The 22,946-nt window shown below is 40.0% G+C and overlaps 1 protein-coding gene across 10 annotated transcripts in view; it reads right to left on the reverse strand.

Moving 5' to 3' along the window:
- Positions 1-22,946, reverse strand: part of TFDP2 (transcription factor Dp-2) — a 169,975-nt gene that overhangs the window by 9,097 nt on the left and 137,932 nt on the right. For 7 of the 10 annotated variants that reach the window (XM_054595460.1, XM_054595457.1, XM_054595452.1 and 4 more), the window contains 4 exons: positions 16,993-17,155; positions 12,670-12,816; positions 9,744-9,812; positions 2,743-2,894 (listed from right to left, as the gene is read on the reverse strand). In XM_054595460.1, coding sequence (XP_054451435.1) covers positions 2,743-2,894; positions 9,744-9,812; positions 12,670-12,816; positions 16,993-17,155 — 531 coding nt within the window. The remainder of the gene's footprint in view (positions 1-2,742; positions 2,895-9,743; positions 9,813-12,669; positions 12,817-16,992; positions 17,156-22,946) is intronic. The other 3 variants (XM_054595453.1, XM_054595455.1, XM_054595456.1) reach the window with 2 other exon arrangements.

The raw sequence follows: 22,946 nt of genomic DNA on the forward strand, positions 1-22,946 counted from the left end.
AGATGGTCTGGTCCTGGCTAGGTAGCTCAGTTGGTTAGAGCATTGTCCCGATGTGCCAAGGTTGCAGGTTCAGTTCCCAGTCAGGGCACATAAAAAAAAAAAAAGATCAACCCATAAATGCATAAATAAGTGTAAAAACAAATCAATGTCTCTCCCTCTCTCTCTCTCAAAAAAACAACAACAACAACAAAAAAAAACACCATACAAAAAATTTTTAAAAAAGGCTAAGGGTTTTGTTAATTTAATCCTCATAGTGGGAAAGCTGCCTGGCCAAATTAAGGGGAAAAGATTGCAAAGTCTTAACTGAAAGATAAGGCTTTAGGACCTACCTTAAGTAACAAGCTCCTACAAGCTTCTCAGAGTCTCTCTCCCTCCCTCCACACAGGTGAGGGCGGGAAAGAGTATGAGTCAGTCACCACCTGAGGATGGAAACTTGACTAGATCCCAGCCAGCGGGGGAAGGGAATCTGCAAAGCCCTTAGGTAAACGACCTCTAGACTTCCTGTGACCCCTTTTAGACTTAGAAAACTAACCAAAGATGAGAATATAATAGTTTCCCACAAAACAAGAGACTAAATACAGAGAGTACTTAGAATTCTAATAGGTATTTTTCTGGAAAATACGTTCATTATTCTCTAGACTTGTCAGTTTTAATGTTAGTTCTTTTAGATAAAGTTTTTTGTAAAGAATTTGCAAGTGCGTGAAGGACAATACAGACATCTACTATTTACTGACCACTGGGCTGGGCCTTTGGGAATATATTTATAACTTTTGTAAACTAGCAACTTAAATACTGTAATTTGTGTTTTTATAAAGGAGGGAATTAGATCTTGGAGAGGTTAAGAAACTATACAGCTGGAGGAAACTATTTGGACATTCTGACTTCATAGCCTACGGCAGTCTCTACTATTTCTCACCGTGTCTAAGGTCTTAATTACCAAATACTTTTGAAATCCCTGCTCACTACTGTTCTTCTTCTTTGTTTCCTGGGTGACTTCTCACTTAAGTGACCCAGAATCTCTGTATGCAGTCAAGACGCAGGAGGCAGCACTGCCAGAGAAAAAGCAGGGAGCAGCAGGGGACAGCGAAGCCCGAGGGCCATGCTGTGGCTCTAAGGAGATGGAAGTTCTGGTCCCTGAACAGGCCCAGGCTCGGCCTCTGGTACTTGTGTCATTGTTGAGCTCTCTTTTGCTTGCAAATATGTCCCAAACTGTTCGATATATTTTACGCCAACCCTTTATAACAGCCTTTGACATTTATAAAGCGTTTGCTTGAATCCAACTTCACAGGCATTCTCTCAATTAATCCTCACCACAAGGCCAGGAAGCGACAAGGCCCTGGTGTCACCCCCGTTTGTTCTTCAGAAAACAGAGCTTTGGAGCAGCACGTGGGGCAGCCGTGACCCACCCCCGGGTCTGCCTCACTGCCACCCTAGGCCCTTAACTATCTCACTGTACTGGCCACAGCCGGCAGACCAATGATATCGACTATTTTCATGAAGGGTAAAATAAATTACACATTAATTGTTTCGAAAACTGCTCCTTTGCATTTGCTGTGATGAACATTACCATCAATCTTAGTTAAAATGTAAAAATACGTTGGTGGGATTGTAAATTGGTACAGGTACTACTACAGAATGGAGGTTCCTTATAAAATTAAACATAGAACTACCATTTGATGCAGCAATTCCACTTCTGGGAATATATGCAAAGGAAATGACTGTTTTGAAAAGATATGCGCATCCCTGTGCTCACTGCAGCGCTACTCACAAGGCCACGGCTATGGTATGAAAATAACCTAAGTGCCCATGGATGGACGAATGGATAAAGGCTATGGTAAGAAAATAACCTAAGTGCCCATGGATGGACGAATGGATAAAGGCTATGGTAGGAAAATAACCTAAGTGCCCATGGATGGACGAATGGATAAAGACAATGAGGTGCGTATACAACGAAACACTCAGCCACAAAAAGGAGGAGGAAACTCTGCCCTTTGTGGCGACATGGATGGACCCTGGGGGCATCGTGCTAAGTGAGAGCAATCAAATACCGAACAGCCTCACTCATGTGTGGAACCTAAGAAAACCGAACTCACCGATACAGAGAATAGTTTGGTGGTTGCCAGAGAGGAGGGGGTGAGCGAAACAGGGGAAGGTGGTCAAAAATATTAACTTCCAGTTATAAGATACGTTTAAAAAAAGAGAGAGAGACTGCATCTAACAGAGAATGCATCTAGCATTTTCATATCCATTCGGCCATCAATAGACAGAAGCACACTCAACTATGATACAGCAAAACAGAGAAGTAGCTGCTTTAATGCCACATGTTGATCCGAAATAACCTCCACAGCAAACTATGGCAGGGAGTCACCAGCGAGCCTGCCTTGTGCCAGGCCCTCACCGATGGCCCGCCTCACTGCAGGCAGCTGCCCACAGTTACACCGCGTGTGTGTACACACACTCACATCCTGGTCTGGGTCCAGACACTACCCTGCAGGTGACAGGCCGCAGCACAGCGCCAGGTGAGACAGGGGGCTGGGGCGGGGGGCGGGGGAGGAGTGGTGGCGCACACACCGGACCGACGCTGACAGCACCTCAGGCTGGAAAAGGCGCTTCACAGGCCCCACCCCAGGAAGCCGGCCTGGGAGGGCTCAGATGGTGGAGTGCGCCCTCCTTGATTTTGCAAATGACAGGAAGCTGTTAACAGAGGCCCAGCCTGCAGTCTTCCCCCAGCTCTGCACTCACTTGTCGCTGGAGATGCTGCAGTCTATGACTGTCTTCCTGCTCGTATTGATGATTATGAACGGCAGCTGAATGGTGGAGTTCAGAGCTGGCGGGCCCTGGTTCTGCTGTTCATTTTGCCGATTCCTCTGCACCAGGTTTTTGAAAGCAATTTGCTGTAAGGATCAATGAAAAGAATACAGTCATTTAACGTAGATAAGTGAGAGGTGAAATTAAAATATAGTTTAATTAGGAAGTTTAAAAGGGCTTCCAGCTATAAGTGAATTAAACGTTTAAGAAAAACTACTAGAATCCAACTCAATAAATATATTTCAAGAAAAAAAAATTACATTTAAGAGGTGTCTCACATCATCCCTATGTAAATACTGAGCCCCATGGTTCCCGTCATCCACAGAAACGAGATCTTACAGAGCTATCAGAGCCCGGGGCGCCTGCAGCTCTTCTCAGAGTGAGGGCCACGGTGAGGGCGATGCGCAGGGAGCTTGCATTTTCCATTTATCTAACAGACTCCCGAGAGGTTAGGGGTAAATACATCTTTTTATTTTTTTAACCCTCACCCAAGGACATTTTTTCATTGCCTTTAGAGACAGAAAGAGAGAGAGAGAGAGAGAGAGAGAGATGTAAGAGAAAAACATCCATTGGTTGCCTCCCATATGTGCCCCTACCAGGGCTCCAACCAACCAAGCCACACCGGCCAGCACAGGTTAAATACATCTTTTGGGTCTCTAGCCGAATGATATGCAAACTTTATAAAGCCAAAGAACCCTTTCCTCCGATGGGATCTTATGAGACACCCACTTTGTAAGACTGGAGAGTGCAGCGCTGCCTTGCTGGCGGCAGCGGGGCAGGTGTCCTGAGCCAGCCAGCTCTGCCCCCTTCACCCCTTAGGGTCCAGCGCAGGACCTCTAAGGGTCCTCGGGGCACAGTTTGGAATCTGGCCCAACCCTCTCGCCACCTGATATCTCTCAGATGAGGAAACTGAGGCTTGGCAGTGATGATAACATATATCATCACTGAATCTTTGTACTGAATCTTGCTATTTTTAGTTATAGCCCTAACTCAAGAGTCAAAGAAAATGACCTCCCTTTTATTATTATTTTTAATCTTCACCTGAGAATATGTTTATTGAATTCAGAGAAGGAGACAGAAGAGAGAAGGGGGCGGGGAGAGAAATATCAATGCGAGAGAAAAACATCAGTTGGTTATTTTCCCTATGTGCCCTGACCAGGGACTGAACCCACAACCTTTTGATGCATGGGACAATGTCTCACCAACTGAGCCACCAGGCCAGGGCACCGCCTAGCCCTGCCTTTAATAATGCAAATGTGTCAGATTTCCACAGCTAGAAAGACCTCACACAGTTCAAGTTTTTCATCTGCTCATGAAACAGATACTGGTTTCAAAAGCTCCTGGACTCAGAGCCATTCATTCCCTTTTACCAGCTGCTTCCATCTTCTCCTCCAGGACTGACGAATTTCAGTTTTTTTCTGTGGTTTAGCAAACTTATCCTAGAACTGTTTATTTTAGGTTCTGTGTCTTAACTAAAGTTTAAGATTATTATTACTTAAAATGGCTGGGCGCTATCTCCCTGGAAAGTGAACATTTACTCTCTTAAAATACATAAAACAGAAGGGACACCAATTTGTTGTAGCCCTAACAGTGTGTCCAAACATCACTATCAAAAAACTATCACTCGCAATGCCATTATCAAATATTACTTAAGTCATACTCCAGTATCTTCTGCTGTTAAAGAACAGGCAGACATTGCCTAATTCATTTAATAATGAGGGAAAACATGCTGAAACCATAAAAGAAACTGATTCTTTCACACATATGCAAAAGAACCATGTTTAAATACTTCTGCCTGGCCTCTCTTCCCTTCTAGTAGAAAAAGCGCCCGGGGGTGCTCTCGTACTTTGCCGAGCCTTGTGGCCACAGGGCCACACGAGGACCCTGATATAAGGGACTATAAGCAGTGATTAAGTTAGAGTTCCTACACGTTTATGAGTCACTGTGTCATATTATACACATTTAATAGCATCAGTGATTTTTCAGGGGAAGGGGAGCAGTAAAAACATATATTGAATAGAATGTTATTTTGATAGAAAAACAAAAATCCCCTCTGATTTGTTCTAGACTGATTTCCTTACTTGTTGCCCTTTAATTTTCCTTTCAGCCTTTTGTTCTTTTCCAGTCTCATTAACACCTATTTCAGAGGTTGAACAGCTTCAGGTTTGCTCGTGAGCTGCTCCAGACAAGGCTCAGGGGCTGGAAGTGCTCATTACACAGATGTAAGTAGGGTATCTGGGGGTTACCTGGAGGTATTACATACTCACGCCGTTCCTCTTCCACATTATTAAGAACGAAAAAGAGGTGGTAGCATGTAAGTAAAACTTACCTCTGCCATGGGATGTCAGTGAATTGTGACATTAACTGTTAAAAATTAAGCTAGCCTAGCGATGGCAAGTTATTAGTGTTTATGGACAACTTGTTTAATTTACTTTCTTTCTTTCTTTTTAGAGAGAGGGGAAGGGGGGAGATAAAGACAGAGAGAGAAATATCGATGTTCTAGAGAAACACCGATTGCTCACCTCTCACATGCCTCAACCAGGGACTAAACCTGCAACCCAGGCATGTGCCCAGACCAGGAATCGAACTGGCAACCTTTCAGTTAGCGGGACGACGCCCAACCCATTGACCTATACCCGTGAGGGCTGTTTAATTTACTTCCTATGACAATTTCATCAGTGTTGTTTGATGAAGGAAAGGAAAACAAACCTCTAGGAATAAATAAGTTATATGTCTACCAGAGAGGCAAAAGTTGTTTTCAGTTATACTTTGGATTTCATTTCAATAGAGAGACTTGTTTTTATAAATGTTGATAGCTAGGTTACCCGGGGTTGAAGTCCTCTATAAATATTTGGTTTGAGAGACCACAGAGGAACAGAAATTTAGGACTGAAAAAATACACACAAGAGCAATCCTGCTAGGCATCATTCTTTCTGATAAACAAATAATTACAAGTATACTGAGAAATATATTTTAAAAATAGCATGCCAAGCCCTGGTTGGGTAGCTCAGTTGGTCAGAGCATTGACTCAATACACGAAGGTTGCAGGTTTGATCCCCTATCAGGGCATGTATAAGAATCAACCAATGAGTACATAAATAAGTGACACATCTTAATTAGAATGTCAAAGGTTAAAGATAAAGAGAGAATCTTCAAAGCAGCAAGAGAAAAGCAGTTAGTTACCTACAGGGGAGCTCCCATAAGACTGTCAGCTGATTTCTCAAAAGGAACTTTGCAGGCTAGGAAGGACTGGCAAGGAATATTCAAAATGATGAAAAGCAAGGACCTACAGCCAAGATATCATTTGGAATTAAAGGGCAGATAAAGAGCTTTCCAGACAAGAAAAAACTAATGGAGTTCATCATCACCAAACCATTATTATTTGAATTGTTTTTTTCTCTTTTTTTAAAAAGATAAATGTGTTACTTTCAAAAAAGATTTTATTTATTTATTTTTAGAGAGGGGGAAGGAGGGAGAAAGAGAAGAAGAGAAACATCAATGTGTGGTTGCCTCTCAAGTACTCCCAACTGGGGACCTGGCCCACAACCCAGGCATGTGCCCTGAGTGGGAATTGAACTAGTGATCCTTTGGTTTGCAGTCCAGCGCTCAATCCACTGAGCCACACCAGCCAGGACTATTATATGAAATGTTAAAGGGACTTATTTAAGGAAAGGAAGAAGATCAAAAATATGAACAATAAAATGGCAATAAATACACATATATCAACAATTGAATCTAAAAAACAAACTAAGCAAACAAGAAGAACAGACAGAATCGTGGCCATGAAGAACATTTTGATGGTTGCCAGACGGGAGGGAGACCTGGGGAGGCCGGATGAAGTGAGGGGATTAAGAAGTACAAGTAGGTAGTTACAGACTAGCCACGGGGATGTAAAGTGCAGCACAGGAAATGGAGCAGCCAAAGAACTTATACGCATGACTCATGGACATGAACACTGGTGTAAGGATGGCCTGAGGGAGTGGGCGTGCAGGGTGGAGGCAGGGAAGGGGGGAAAATCGGGACACCTGTAATATCATAATCAATAAAGTGTAATTAAAAAATACATAAATAAACAGAACGACAAATCAATGTTTTCCTCTCTTACCGCTATCTTTCTCTCTAAAAAATCAATAAAAATAAAATAAAATAAAATAAAATAAAATAAAATAAAATAAAATAAAATGCGAAAAATCAAGCTCTGATATGTCCATGACACTTCTGAGGAAATCTGAGGAAGGCTTCGCACGGAGTTTAGGAGCCACGCGATAACAGAGCTGACTGTCCAGGGACAGGACAACAGAGAGGCGGCTGGGGGAAGAAGGTGACAGTGTAGGAGTCACAACGTGAGGGCCTGGTGGGCCAGCTCTACAAGAAGATAGGATTCTACCGGGAGGAGCTATAAGATTATGAATAAATGGTCGGCTTTCAAGGTCTTTTTTAAAGCTGCAGAACACTCTTCAAACAGTCTTATTCGAACATCTAACATGAAAAACACACAAAATGCCTCCTCCAGTGGTAGCTCCTCAGGTAGGTCCTCTGGGCTTCATTCAGTGTGAAAAGCAGACACAGAAGACAGAAAAGAAGAAATGCCCTAGTCGGGGAGGAACACCGTCTCTGGGGCTCCCTCTGTTTGGAAAGTCCCTGTTCAATCAGCGGCAACTCCTCTGCCAGGGCCCTGCCCTGCTCTGGGGTCAGACACGGATCCCTGGAAGGGCGAAACAGTCTTCTCTTGCCCCTCAGATTTATACGTGAATGGGAAAGAACACAAAAAACAAGCATAAGCATCTGGAAAGTGAAAAACAAAAATCTGGAATATTTAAGAATACTTAACATATTCTGTCCATTAGACAAAGTGAATATGTTAGGGAAAAAACCCTGCTATAATATTTAGTAACTTTCTGCTATCTTTATTTCTGATACATGGATCACACCAAAAATTTAATCCTACAGTTGCTTGGCCCTGGCCTGGTGGCTCAGCTGGTTGGAGCATTGTTCCATACACCAAAAGGCTGTAGGTTCGATTCCCGGTCAGGGTACAAACCTAGGTTTTGGGTTTGATCCTTGGTGGTCAGGGTGCACATGGGAGGCAATCAATCGATGTCTCTGTCTCTCTGTCCCTCCCTTCTCTTTCTCTCACTGTCTCTCTCCCTCTACCCCCTTCCTCTCTCTCTCTAAAGTCAATAAACACATCCTCAGGTGAGGATTAAATTTTACAGTTGCTCCAGTCAAGGTTGATTTTATGATTGGTTGAAAGCGTTTCAAAATAAAGACAATTTACTGATATAAAGCAAATGCATAAAGATTCTCAGACTCATTTTACAAAGCTTTTTTTGATTGGATTGAAAACAGCTCCACTGTATAGCTCAAAGTAAATTTGTACACCAATTACAATTACCAAAAGTAGAAAAAAGTCCTTCTACCCTGTGATTGTACCTCATGGAGTTTTATACAAAGGCTATATTATATTTTTTAAAAACCACCCAAATTCTAGGCAATTATCCAAAAGTATAAATATAAGGATTCTTATTACACCATAAAAGTTAATTTTAATTTAAACAGAAATGTGCTGGGAACCGTCCTGCCTGGTTTCAGGGACTGCAGCCTCACCGACAGGTGAGAGGGCCCCGAGGCTGGAGCTGAGCAAGGAGGCCTTGGGAAAATAGGCCACTGAGGAGACATAACCTATCTCCCTGGCAGGGGCCCAGCCCCTGCTTCCCTCACATCACCCTGCTTGGCCCCAGAGGATGACTGGTTAGTCAATAATGGGTAAGACCCCTCAATGGCAGGGGCAACCTAAGACAGGCACAGTCGCTTAGGGGTCATGAGGGAAGGACTTAGGGGGCATGGAGAAGGGGCAAAAGACCCTCACCCCTCAGCTTTGTCATGGCCAGAGTCCTCATTCCATCTGAAAGAAGTCTCCTCATCTCTTGGCTGCTCTGCTCCATGGCCTGACCGGGTCAGTGAAGCAGTACTAAAGGCATGCACAGCCCTAAACTGAATCAGGCGATTGCCCAGGGGCAATTAGACCTGGAAAAGGAATGCCTTAAATCCTATGAAACTTACTTAACAAGTACTGATGTTTGGGGTCAGAGCATAGAATGTGATCATTTTCCTAGGTTTCAGGGCCAAATGGGTGCCGCCCTGTCTACCAGACCCTGACCTGAGGCAAATCTCTGTGTTCCTTCCATTGTTATCAATGATCTCTGTTTTCTGTAAACATAGACTTTTGACATTGATTGATGAGCTTGCATGCATTCTGTATAACCCTGCGCATATCCTTCTCAATAAAAGCCACCTCAAGAGAAAGGCTCGGGGCATTCTCCACTAGAGGGAATCGCCACCCCCTTTTCCTGGCAGACAGAGTGTCTGGAATGACTTATTTCTTCATCTGCAGCGGCTGGGGGCACTGCGTGGGATGGGGTGCTCTTCTCAGAAATGAATTTTAAGGCTTCATATTTTTACAGAGCTTATTGAGTCACTGTATGTTTTTCCATTACAGACAATAAGTATTACAGGTGGATTTGATTATTTAACCTGCCCAAAATTTAACTAGATTTACTTTCTTGTATTCCAAATTAGGACTGAACCGCCCCCCCCCCCCCGCCCCGAATAGTTTCTGTGAGGAGTAATGATAAATGTCAACAGTAAACTGCTGTGTAATCTAAGTCTCACACAGGGCAGGTGAGTGGCTGTGGGCCCTGGGGAAGGTGAGACAGAACTGGCTCAAGGACAGACCACGTGGATGGCGAGGGGCTTGCTGCAGCGAGGCTGCCCTGCTGGGGCGGCACCTGGCCCCAGCTCTAGGGCCCCCTAAGCAGAAAACATTGACTCTAAATAAGTGAGTGGAGAAGCAGAGTGCAGATTTCTCTCTCCTTTTCTTTCTTTCTCCTTCCTTTATTTATTTTATTACTGGGAAAACATCCCGGCATCTTTACCTGCAGGAGAAGCTCTTGCAGCTGGGCCCGCTTCTGCTTTATCCGTTCTATCCGCCTCTGCTTCTCTATCTTTAAAACATAGGTTACAAAATAACATGAACATGTGTAGAGTATAAAGCTCATTTTCAGGTCCCGATGCTGAGATATCAAGAATTTTCTTTAGAGAAATGCAACCCATTTTAACTACCGACATCAGTAAAGGCAAATTACACCTCTTGGAGGCTGGGGCGAGGGTTTGGGTAAAAGAGCAGACAAGCAGCAGAACTGCCCACTGTTATCCGCAATGAAATCCATCTCCTTAGTGAATACATGGTATGTTTTACTCGTTGCTATTTATTACTTAATTTGTAACAGAGTAAGAACTAACACTTAGAAACACTTACTCTATGTGCCAGCACTCAAACTCAGCACTTGACACACATTATCTCAATTCATCTTCACAAAACCCTATGGGAGAGGTAAGTACCGCTGGTACCCATTTTTGCATGTAAGGAAATGCAGGCACAGAGAGTTAAGTAACTGCCCAAGGGCACACAGCTTAGTGCTTGGCACGACCCTGAGCCATCTGGTGCCAGAGACCCTAGTAGTAATTGCTTTGCTCTATTGCACCCCCGCCCCCACCAAGAATGAGGAAAGACTTCATTCAAGATCTCAATTTAACTGGCTTTTATTTTTACTTTACATTTTATTTATTTATTTAAACATTTAATTTATTTGCCTCCCCTCCCCCTATAGGGAACTACATGGCTGATGGCCAGGTGAAAGAATATACATAGTATGTGGGGCGTCTGAGACAAAGTCCTCCCTAAAATTTCCCCCCCTAATTTCTGTTCTCTTTAGTATGGTTATTTCTCATTAACTCAGTCAGTGCTAAGACTCTTTCCAGATGGTGCATAGGACCTTCTAATGCTTTCATACTTGCTCTGATCATACAGAGGTTGACTTTCAATCCTATTCTATCTTGTATCATATAGGTTTCACATGTATAAATATCACTTTCCTGATAAAAGAAATTATGCCAGGTTTCTCTCTCCTTCCTTCCTTTTCTCCTTTTATTTATTTTATTTTATTATTGAGGTAAAAGCGATGTATTTTAACTGATTTAAATAAGCACAGCTGCTACAACAAACAGCTTGCATGTTCAATATATAATACCTGCTTGTAGTAAGAAACATGTTTATGGGACAAACTGCCCAGCTTCAAAGGACTACTATTTTCCGTATTCTTATTATTAGGTCTGAATTTCCTTGCGGATGAGTTCCTAACTGTCTCTTTGGGAAAAGTCAGTGACGCCAGTTGAGACCTTTTCCTTGTCTACCCCAAGAGAATACTTCTCATTTGCTCCCCGCCCACTGTGGTCTGAGCCAGGAGTTCCCTCCCCCTGTCCCTGTAACCACCACCACACCTCATCCTAAATTCCTTCAGATTGACTGCAAATCTGCGTGGCTCTCCTCATCTGAAAGCATGTTGTAGGAGTTGCACCCTGTGCCCGAAGCTGGGACAGGCCAGGCCCCCACCGGCCCCTCTCGTCCCACATCCAGGTATTCGGGCTCTAGGACCCCGCCCCAACCTCACCGCCACGGCCTCACGCAGGGTCTCCAGTCGCCCCCTCCCCGGCCCTGCTCGTGCTCCTGCCAGTTCAACCCCAACCCCCCACTAGCAGAGTGACCCTTCAGAACACATCCGACCAGCCCTGCTCGTAGAGTCTTCAATAGCTTTTCCTAGCTGATAGGATAAGGTCCCGACTGCTTCGGACTTACTAATCCACCCCCTTTCTTTCTCCTCGCCTGTACTGCGGCCACACCGGCCGGGGGCACGCTGTCGCCTGCGGCCTCAGCCCAGGCCCGGGCAGGCCCCAGACTCCTGCTCCGCCCTCAGGACTGAGCTCCGGGACGTTCTGTTCTTGGTTAAGTCCTCCCTTGTCTCCCTTTCCAGTAAATCTGCACACACTTCTTTCACAGCAGTCATCACATTTTGGGTAATTCCTTTTACATTTCTCCTCTCAATTAGAATGAAAGCTCCTCAGAATCAGAAATTTTATCTTGTATAATCTTTGGTTACGCATATAACAGATGATAATAGATTTCTGTTATCAGCTTAATATTGCTGGTAATTAAAATGACCCTCAAATTCCACTCTATTAGAAGGAGAAAAGGAGGACATCACCACTGCAGCAAATACATAAAATTATTCTGTAACTTATGATAAATGTCTGGTTTCTCCCTCCAGTATAATGGTACCAGACGAGAAAAACATGAAGTCGAATTTATCTCCATAAGCTTTCTTTAACCTCAGTTTATCCCTTTTAGGGCATGACAGTAAATTATGTCAAATTTGTAAAACATATGCCAGGACACATGCTCATTTAGGAAGGATTTTCTATAATGATTAAAGTTAACAGAATAAAAGATGCTTTTGCACATATCATGTCCAAATTCATGCAACTGCCAAACACTCTATCCATTCTGACAAAGCTACAAGTGAAACACCATTCTGCTGCCACTGATTCTAGTCAAAGGCAAACATTTAAACATAAGAAATAGACAGCTGAATCCATTTTGTGGGGCCCATACAGCAAACATTACATTAAACAAGATATTATTTCTAGAACACAAATCACCAAAAATTTATTAGAGTGTTCGGAATTCAATTAGAATATAGATCTTCTCTAAGAAACAGTAAAAATCAAGTCATTTAATTTCTATGTCCCTCAGGTTCTTCAGGGTATCAGTCAGACTATATTATACATCTCTAAAGTTCCTTCCAGTTCTAAAACTCTACATAGAAGATCTATTTTTTAAAAATGACATAGTATACATAAATAATTAGAAATATTTTACTATTTTGTGACTGTATTTCTAAATTAAAATACCTCTGATGTAAAATAAAGCAGACTACTTTGTACGAACGGATTTTCCTCACTTACCTCCAGGTTCTGACACTCCTGAGCAGAATTGGTAGGCAGACCAATCCATTTGATTTCTTTTTTTTCCTTTGAAATGATGTTCATTGCCATTAGCACATTTAAAGCATCATAAACTCTTCGTCTAATGTTTTTCTGGTCATAAGCCTGCTAAAAAATATTTTTATTAAGTGATACAAGGGTTAAGATATAGTAACAAGACACTAAAATATTTAATAAATAGTATTATTATTATATTTTCAAAGTGCTGAAAGAATTCTATACCCAGTGTACACACTTATCCTTAAAATGTAAAGATGAACTAAAGATATTTTCAAGTAATCTAAAACATGAAACAGTCTCCTTGCTGGTGTAGTTCAGTGGACTGAGCGCAGGTCTGTGGACCAAAGGGTTGCTGGTTCAGTTTCCAGCCAGGGCACATGCCTGGGTTGTGGGCCAGACCCCCAGTAGGTGGCACACAAGAGACAACTACACATTGATGTTTCCCTCTCTTTCTCCTCCTCCTCCCCTCTCTCTAAAAATAAATAAAATCTTTTTAAAAGTTTCTAAAAAATAAAAATAGAACATAAAACAATCTAAAAAATAAAGATTATGTTACCAACAGATCTAAATTTAAAAAATACTAAAGGGCCTTCTTCAGGGAGAAGAAAGATGATCTAAGATGGAGTTTGGAAATGTAGAATGGAATGAAGACCAACTTAAAAGTTTAGCTATGTGGGGAAATCTCAATTGAAACCCTCTGTATAAAACAAGAACATCTTGTGGAGTCTAGAATATATATATAGCACTAACATACATGACAACAATAGCATATATATCAGAAAGGGGTAATGGAGTTAAAGTGGGCTAAGGCCTTGCATTGTCTGCAAGGATATTAGACTTTGAAAAGTCAAGAACACATGTTTTAAGCTCTAGGTAAACAGTGCATCTCAAAATGTGGTCCATGGACTAGTACTGATCAGTAAACTCTTACTAGCTTATAATGAAAATAGGAAATTTGCACCAAAATGTCATCACATAGATCACTAAAGCACACTGTTTAGTTCAGCTAACTTTTTGGGGTGGGGATAGTAAGACTTTCTCAATGAAGGAAACCGTGTTAACAGTGTAGAAAAAGCCCTTTATCTTATTGAGGATGGGTAGTTCCTAAGAACAAAATCCAATCAATCAAATCCTAATAAATGATAATAAAAGATAGTGGAGAACACTTAATCCATTTAAAGGTAGAACTAACAAAGTAAATGGGAGATTTAAGTTATAGAACTGAATGTAAACATCAGAAATCCTGACACTAGAAATGAGAATATAATTGCTTCTTGGCCTTTTGGCTAAGATCAAGTGTAGAAATGGTAAAAGGACAACAAATATCTGGAGGAGGCAACAAAGTAGGTCAGCTGATTCCTTCCTCTTTGATATTGGAAGGGGTATGGATTCAGGCAAATGAACCATTCAAAGCAGATGAACTAAGTAATAATAGAGCTTTTGGCCTAATATATTTATTTTAAATCATAAAACCAAATATGATAATATTCTTTTAACAACTACCACTTATATGCAATTTGAATCCTCTGGTAGAGGGGAAAGAAGGGAGATGGGAGTAAATATAAGCATAGTAACTTCTTTTTCCTTCTATAATCAACAGATAGTGGTCTACAGGTGATAACTCAAGAAACAAAATGTTGAAGTTACTTAAAGTTATAAATATAACCAATGCAAGAACTAAAGACTATAAACTTTCCAAATTATCAGAAAAATAACAGCAGTGAATAGACAGGAAAAAATCCAACTCTTGCTTATACCCAGGGGGTGGGGATGGGGGAGGTTAATATGTATGTTAGATGTTGAAAAGTGGTTAGAAGAAATGCCTTCTTGTAGTAACATCTGAGCAAAAATCAGATGGAGGGGAGAGAGAAACCACATGGATCTCTAGCAAAGAGTGCTCCAGGCAAAGGAAATAGCAAGTACAATGGCTGACAAAGACCATAACTGGCATATTCACAAAATGTGCAGTGACTGAGGGAGTGCATAGTAGGAGATGAGATCGGAGCAGTAGTACTGGGCACATAGGGTCTCGCAGATCACTTTGGGAACTATGGCTTTCACTCAGAATCAGAATACCCTATAGGTTTTTTCCAATTAAAAGAAAAAAAAATCACCCTATATAATGGCTCAGAAGGAAAATCTCAAAGCAATGAAAAAAATAGTTTATAGGTAATATAAGTAAAAATTTGTAACAACAAATCACCTAGAACTATCACCTAGAACTATAAGAACTCTTCCTAATATAACTCTTAGGTCAAAGAATAACATTATATCAGAATCAATGGGATCCAAAGCAGTTCAGAAGAGGAAAAGTCACAGCCATAAAGACTTTCGTTATTAAACAAAAATAATAAAAGTAAATAAAGTATACATCATTGCCTGCAGTGTAGAGAAACAACAAAGGTAATTACAGGAAAGAGAATATTAAATAAAGATAGAAACAGAAATCAACCCTGGCTGGTGTGGCTCAGTGGACTGGGCGCTGGCCTGAGAACTGAGAGATTGCCTGTTCCATTCCCTGTCAGGGCATGTGCCTGGGTTGCCAGCCTGGTCCACAGTTGGGGAAGAACAAGAGGCAACTGATTGATGTATCTCTAACACACCCATGTTTCTCTCCCTCTCTTTCTCCCTTCCTCTCTCTCTAAAAATAAATAAATGAAATCTTAAAAAAAAAAAAAATCGACTGCAAAACAGGAGGTCAGTACAAACAAATCCAAAAGATGGTTCTTTGGGAAACATAATTGCAAATAATTCTGAAAATAGGAAGAAAGAGAGGATTTTTCTTAAAAACAAAATACTAACTTAAGGGAAACAGGAATTCTAAACAGACAAACACCAAAGAAGGAATGGAGATACCTATCTAAACCCCCGCCCCAATCACCAGGCCTAGGTGGTACCATAGGTGATTTCTATAAAATTTCAGGGACCAGAAAGAGACATCCAATGCTAATTAACCTGTAACAGAATAAAGAGAAAGAAAAAAGGAAGCCTCTAAATTCCTATTATAAAGCTAGCGTAACACTACTAATCAAAACTATAAAGATGGTAAAAACAAAACAAACAAAACAAAAAACCTCACTATTCTAATTCATGACTATCAGTGTTAAAATTATAGTTTCATAAATTTTCAGGAAACTGTCCAGAATTTGATAAATTCAACAACAATTTCATATTTTTTAACTGAGAAAAATGTTCATTTTTAAAAAAGATTTTTAATCTCAAAGCAAAAGCTTTATTATAATTAAAGTTAAAATACTATATTTCCACTAAGATCAAGAGTTAAAAACTCAATATGACTAAAGTTATTGTTATTTAATATTGTTGTGGAGTATGCACAGTATCATTACATTTCAATAAAATGTAAACTGATCAATCATGATAAAAAGCAAGAACTGTTAGGAAATGATGAAAACAATCTGTATCCTGATTACTGCGGTTGTTCCATAGGTGTACACAACTTTCAAAACTCATCAAATTTTACAGCTGAATTCAATGCATCTTATTGTATGTAAACTATTCCACAATAAATAAGGAAAAAAACAATACTTTAATTGCATCCTTAAGACATGTACGTTTCCCTCCCTATATATAATTTTATCTCCATTAGAAAAAAAAATGGGTGATTTATATGTGGTTAAAAAAAAAATCTCCATGATATGTTGGAGAGAAGATAAAATTAAGAAATGCAGCATTTAAAGCACAATCACACTTGTGTTTAAAATAGAAAAGGAAATAAATTTTATCATGGTATATGCATAAACAATTTCTGGAACAAAACTCAAGAATCTGGGAATAGTGAATATTGCCTTTGGGGAGGTAGATTAGAGTCGGTGGTAGGAGTTATTTTTTATTAAATACTATTTGGTATAACTGAGTTTTTAATTAACATGTTCATGTATTAATTTTCAATTAGAAACAAGATAAAATTTTCGTCTTGACTTAGATAGAAGAAACACTAAAAGATTCAGAAATGTATCCAAACTCATTCAAATATAAAAAGTATGTTTAAAAAAGTATGTTGCTTCAGTAACTCCCAAAATTATATTTTAAAAATATTTGTTCATCTTTATACTGAAATATAATAAAAGAAATCTTTCCAAAACAAAACAGACAAAACAAAATTAACAACAACAAAAATTCCCAACAAACAACATGAAACCCGCAAGTAAGAACTTGGGGATTCCCCAGCTCGCCTGAGTTCTCAAATCAATGACACAGACACCCCAAGGAGGTACCCTGTTGCATTGCTCATCAAAGTCAATGTGAAGCGAGTGATCTACCTACCGAATCAGCTGACAAATGGTTATTTGAATTGGTGAACTCTGATACCAGCTCATCAGCTACTTCATTATATGATGTTGTACCTTTCCGCTGAACTTTCTCGCACACTTTCATTGAAAAATGTCTTAAGCCTTTTCCATTTTTATCTCCTTTTTTGCTTCGTTTACTAAAAGAGAAAAAAAAATTACACTCCATTTTAATTACTTAGCAACTTCCTTTACAAAACTATAAAATAATGAGTGAGAAGATAGCAATTTGATTTTTTACTTCAAGTGTAAGATTTAACTGAATTAGAGATGAGGACATGCTTTAAACTTAATTTTTACCTTAAAAGGCTAACAAAATATGAAGCTAGAGTGCTATTCTTATGCACATCATCTATTTCTGCAGCAAACATTTACTGACCAATTACTTACTATGAGGTGCCAGGCACTGTTCCACATCCTAGGAATAAATCCCTGAGAAGAAGAGATAAAAACTCTGCCCTGGAAGTTTATATACTGGTCAATGCTTATCTTTTTGTATGCTTATATTATAGTTCTTTTTCACCTAAAAGTACCACTATTCTCAGTTTCATTTATCTACTCAATTTTAAAACAGATGTTATTGGCATTAATAATAGATACCAGTCTTCAATTATTTCAAATTCGGTTAATGCCTAGGCCTAAACTTTGATAATGTAATCAGTAAAATTTTCAGGGGTTCGGTTTAGTTCTAATAAACTGAGTAGTTCTACTAATCTGGCTGCCAACTACATGCCAAGAACTGTATTAGTGGTTGGCAGTGCAGAAATGGTAATTGAGGCAAAATCCTTTCCCTCAACGAGCCATGGGGGAGGGGAGCGAGAAAAGAACAGGCAAATAATGACAAACAACCCAACGTAATAAGGTAAGTGTCCATCAGAGTTACACTGTCCTGTGGGAGCTGGGGAGAGGGGCATGCGGTCTAACCTGCAGGAGGAAGACTTGCTGGAGTGAGAGTCAAGTGCAAACAATCAGCAAAATGGAAAGGCAACCTATATAATAGGAGAAAATACTTGCAAACCCTTTATTTTATCTGATGAGGGATTAATATTCAAAATATCCAAGAAACTCCTACAGCTCAATAGAAAAACCACCACCAAATAACCCAACTGAACAGGCAAAGGACATGAATAGATATTTTTCCACAGAAACTTACAAATGGCCAACAGCCGGATGAAAAGATGCTCAACATTGCTAATCATCAGGAAAATGCAAATCAAAACCAGGCATTACCTTGCATCCATTAGGATGGCTATTTTACACACACATACACACATACATACATAATGGCAACGTGGAGAAATTAGAACCTTTGTACACTGTTTGTGGGAATGTAAAATGGTACAGCCACTATGGAAAACTCTATGGAGTTTCCCCAAACTGCCATATGATCTAGCAATCCCACTTCTGGGTAACTATTCAAAAGAACTGAAATCAGGATCTCAAGAAGGTTATTGGCACCCAATGTTTATGCAGCAGTACTTACAATAACCAAGATATGGAAATGACCTAAATGTCTTTAAGCAGGTAGATGAAGAAAATATGGTGTAAATACATGCTTACAATGGAATATTATTTAGCCTTAACAAAGAATGGAATCTTGCTGTATGCTACAACATAGATACACCTAGAGGACATTACACTACATAAAATAAGCCCGACACGAACGGACAAATAATGCATAATTCCACTTACAAGAGGTACCTAAAATAGTCAAACTCATAGAGGCAGAGAGTAGAATGGTGCTTGCTAGGGGCTAGAAGGAAAGGGGAAACGAGGAATTGTTGCTCAACAGGTATAAAGTTTCAGTTATGCTAGATGAGTAAGTTCTAGAGATCTGCTGCTGTACAACATAGTGTCTACAGTTAACAATAATGTACACATAAAAATTTGTTGTGGGAAGATTTTCATGTTAAGCGTTCTTACCAGAACAACACAAAAAGAGAGTTAGTCAAGGGACAGAAGTTAGGAAGGGTCCCCAAGCAGGAGAAGCGGCGGCGGTACATACATGGAAGAATGAAATAGGTGATAAATGTCGAGAGATATAAACAAACAGTTCAGCGTTATCGGACCATAAAGTTCAAGGCAAAAGATGAAACAGAAAGATAGATAAAGGGCCAGGCCCTTCATGACATGTAAAGAAACCTGGACTTGATCATATTCCACCAGTATAACTATATTCATTTATATAGTTTTTTACATGTTTTACTGTACTATATACATTAAGAATTAGACACTAAATGCACTTTTCAAAAGAATAAGATGAGGACAGACATCTGCTTTCTTTGACCCGTGTCCCCAAGCAATCACCCGTGCACTCGCTGCGGTCACGGGCTGCCACCGCCATGCTGTGGGAACCACTAAGTGGCAGTAAGCAGGGCGGCGCGGGGGGCGGGGGGGCGGGGGACGCGGCCACGGCGTAATTTTCAGTGAGGTGGAGATCCTGGCTCTAAAGTAGAAGATGGACTTGTGGGAAGCAGTAGCAGAGACAGGGAGACCAGCCGAGAGGCTACTGCTACAGCCCAGGCAAGAAACGAGGAGTCCTGAAAGTGGGGTAATTGGTAGGGTTGACTAAGATATGGGTTTGCAAACACTTTAAAGATAGAGATCAGTAGAACTGAGTGACTGACTGATGTGGATGGTAAGGAAGCGAGACACAGGAGAATGAGCCTCAGAAAGAGGGGTCATTTACTGAGATCAAGGAGATCGGAACAAGGTCGCGCGCTCCATTTTAAACCTCTCATTTGCACCGTCCAGTACCCTAGGCATGACCCACATGTAGCTATTGATCACTTGAAATGTGGGGAGTCTGTAAATGTAAAATACACACTGTATTTCAACGACTTGGATGAGAAATGAGTATAAAACATGTCATGAACAATTTTAATATTAATTTTATTCATTTATTTATTTTTATGAAGTCTTTCAAAAAAGTTATTGATTTGAGAGAGAGGGAGGGAGGAAGGGAGAGAGAAGCATCGATTTGTTGTTCCACTTGTTTATGCACTCATTGGTTGATTCCTGTATGTGCCCTGACCAGGGATCAAACCCGCAACCTTGGCATATGAAGGCGATGCTCTAACCAACTGATCTACCCGGCCAGAGCCAATGTTGAATATTTTAGGTAAAATGGATTACATAAAAGATATAAAATTAATTTCACATTTCTTTTTACTTTTTAAATTGGCTATTAGAGATTGAAATTGGTCATGAGAAGATTAAAAATTATAGGCAGCTTGCATTACATTTCTATTGAGCAACAATGATGTTGAGGTGGACACACCTATAAGCCATCCAAATATAAGAGATATATATGCAGCAGAAAACTGGATAGGTAAGTCTACAACTTATGGGAGAGATCACTCACAAACTTATCTGCCTGTGACCCACGCCATCCTCCTTCCCACCAGCCTCAGAGGGTTAGGTATCCCTCCTCCTTTTCAAATCTCTAGTTCTCTTTTTAAGAAAACAGCTCCATTGAAATATAATTCACATACCATAAATGTCACTTTTGTAAAGTATACAATTCAGTGGTTTTAAGAGTTATGGAACTATCACCACACTCTAATTTCTTCCCCTTAAAAAGAGACCCTGTACCCACTGGCAGTCACTCCTCACTACCTGAGCCCCGGGCGCCTCCCAGCCACTGCTTTCTCTGCTTCTATGGATTTGCCTATTCTTCCAAGTCAAATATTCCAATAGAAATGTTCACTCCAGTGTTTCTGTGTCTGTATTCTTTGTTCTCTTTGACTGTTCCATTCAGTGTTTTTTGATTTTGGGGTTCTTTTTAAATATACTTTATCATGGTACCTGAATCTGATCAGGGCTCCAGATCCACCTACCAGTTTAAAGGAAATACCGAGGACAGAAGAACATGCTGAACTACAGGACAGAGATGCAATACGCAAAGGGATTTCTCCTCAGGACACATAATGTGGTTTCTTCAAGTAATAAATCATAAGGGAAAAGGGGACAGAGGGAGACAGAAAGGAATAGAGAAGGGACATTTTGTAGATTATAAAAGACACATCAATTTACTATTTAAATCATGTTTCAAACAGACTGTACACACACACACACACACACCAGCTAATGGGGGAATCTAGGAAGATAGCAAGATAGCGGCATACTTTTTAAAATTCTCCAAATCCTAATAAAAACAGGGAGAGCAACTAGATAGCAAAACACAAACCCCATGACAACATTTACAACAAAACTGAATCACACGGTATCCTCAACAAACCTCAGAATACAATATCAAAAGGCCTACACAGAAGTGTCGGTGTGAGTAGAATAAGAAATCCTCAGTCGGGCTGCATTAAACAGGAATCAGAACAGGGTAATCCCAAAATAGCCAATAAGGATTTACTAGAAAGCACTGTAGGCCAATTTGAGAGGAGCAGTTGAATGGAGGAGTTGCACCCTCTTGAAGGTCAGGCAAGTGCAAAGGACACACACTAAAGACTAAAGCAGTTTTAACAATCTAGTTCGTTTAATTCCTACAATTAACATTCAAGAGAAAATGACAAATATTGAAGAGAGGCAAAGACTATACTGACAATAAGACTATCTGAAGAAGAAAATAAAAGCAAGGGAATAGAATAAATACTAAATGCTATAATTCAAGCAAATGTTTGTAAAATAAAAGGAAAAAAGGGCATATTAAACCAGAATGGCAAATACCAAACATTCTAGTAAAATTACTGAATTTCAAAGGAAAAGAATCCTTTAGAGATCTAACATTTTTCAACAGCAAGGTGTTATGCCAAAATAAATTAAATATATTTAAGAAATTGAATGAAAAAATGAGCCAAGGATTTTTGTACACAGCAAACTTACTTAACTCAAATATAAAAGGCACCGATGTAGGGATTACTAGTCCATGAGCACCTCCTGAGGAAACCACTGAAGAACAAGCCTCAGACAATCAAAATCACTAGAGAGACACGGATATAAGGCCTGGTGAGCATTAACTATACAGTAACCTGTAGATGTGAGACTAAATGAGTATATAAATGGTTATATGCTCTCACACTGTAAAGGAAGTATGACTATAAAAACGGGGAGAAAATGAAGAGAGCATATGCAAAATAATTTTTAAAGTTTTCAGTAATCACATTGATGGTATTATTTGGGACTGCTGAGCAATGTAATATGAGATGAGATAAAGCCAATGAGTAATTATCACATACACTAATACCATCATCTCTTTCATTCCCTATGTCCTTAAAAATCAGAATCAGTGCGAAATAAAGGGGATTGAGATGTAATAGAGAATAGGTTTATTAAGATTTGAATGGGAAATACCAAAATGAACTCATGAAGTATTATACCTGTGTGTATCTTAGCTCTGTCCATTTAAAGGACTAGAAAAATGACCAACCTGGTAACAATGAGCATCCTAGGCCCCTAGCAAAGAGGCTGACATACCATTCTCACTAAAGAAAACCAGGGCTTCTTGGAGAAATGGCTCCTTCCAGGTAAAGGGCAGAAAATGTACAAGATCAACGTGGAACATCTTGTTATAACAGACAACAAAGAAGCTATCAAAGATTGCTACGATCATGTCAAAAGGACTTAAACATCAACTAGAAGAGGCTCCTGCTGGCCAAAACTGAGACGATTTAGGCTTCAATAGTGATAATAACTGCTATGTAAGAAACCCATCAAAACATGTTTAAATTCATCAGCTCATAATGATTTTTTTTTGAAAGGGAAAGCCTGTTCACCTTTGGAGATAGAAACAAATTCATCATCTTGAAAACTGCGGGTCAAGCATTTATTTTGCTTTACTATATGAACTGTACCTCCACGTAAACAAACAGAAGAGGGAAAGGGTTTTTATATAAAAGTAGTGCCAATAGTAAATGAAAAGAAAAGGACAGAATTAGAATAACACTAATTGCAACCCACAAGGAATTGATAGATACAAGC

This window comes from Pteronotus mesoamericanus, unplaced genomic scaffold (assembly GCF_021234165.1).
Source record: "Pteronotus mesoamericanus isolate MK-2021 breed Mesoamerican mustached bat unplaced genomic scaffold, CSHL_Meso_final scaffold_54, whole genome shotgun sequence".
NCBI lineage: Eukaryota > Metazoa > Chordata > Mammalia > Chiroptera > Mormoopidae > Pteronotus > Pteronotus mesoamericanus.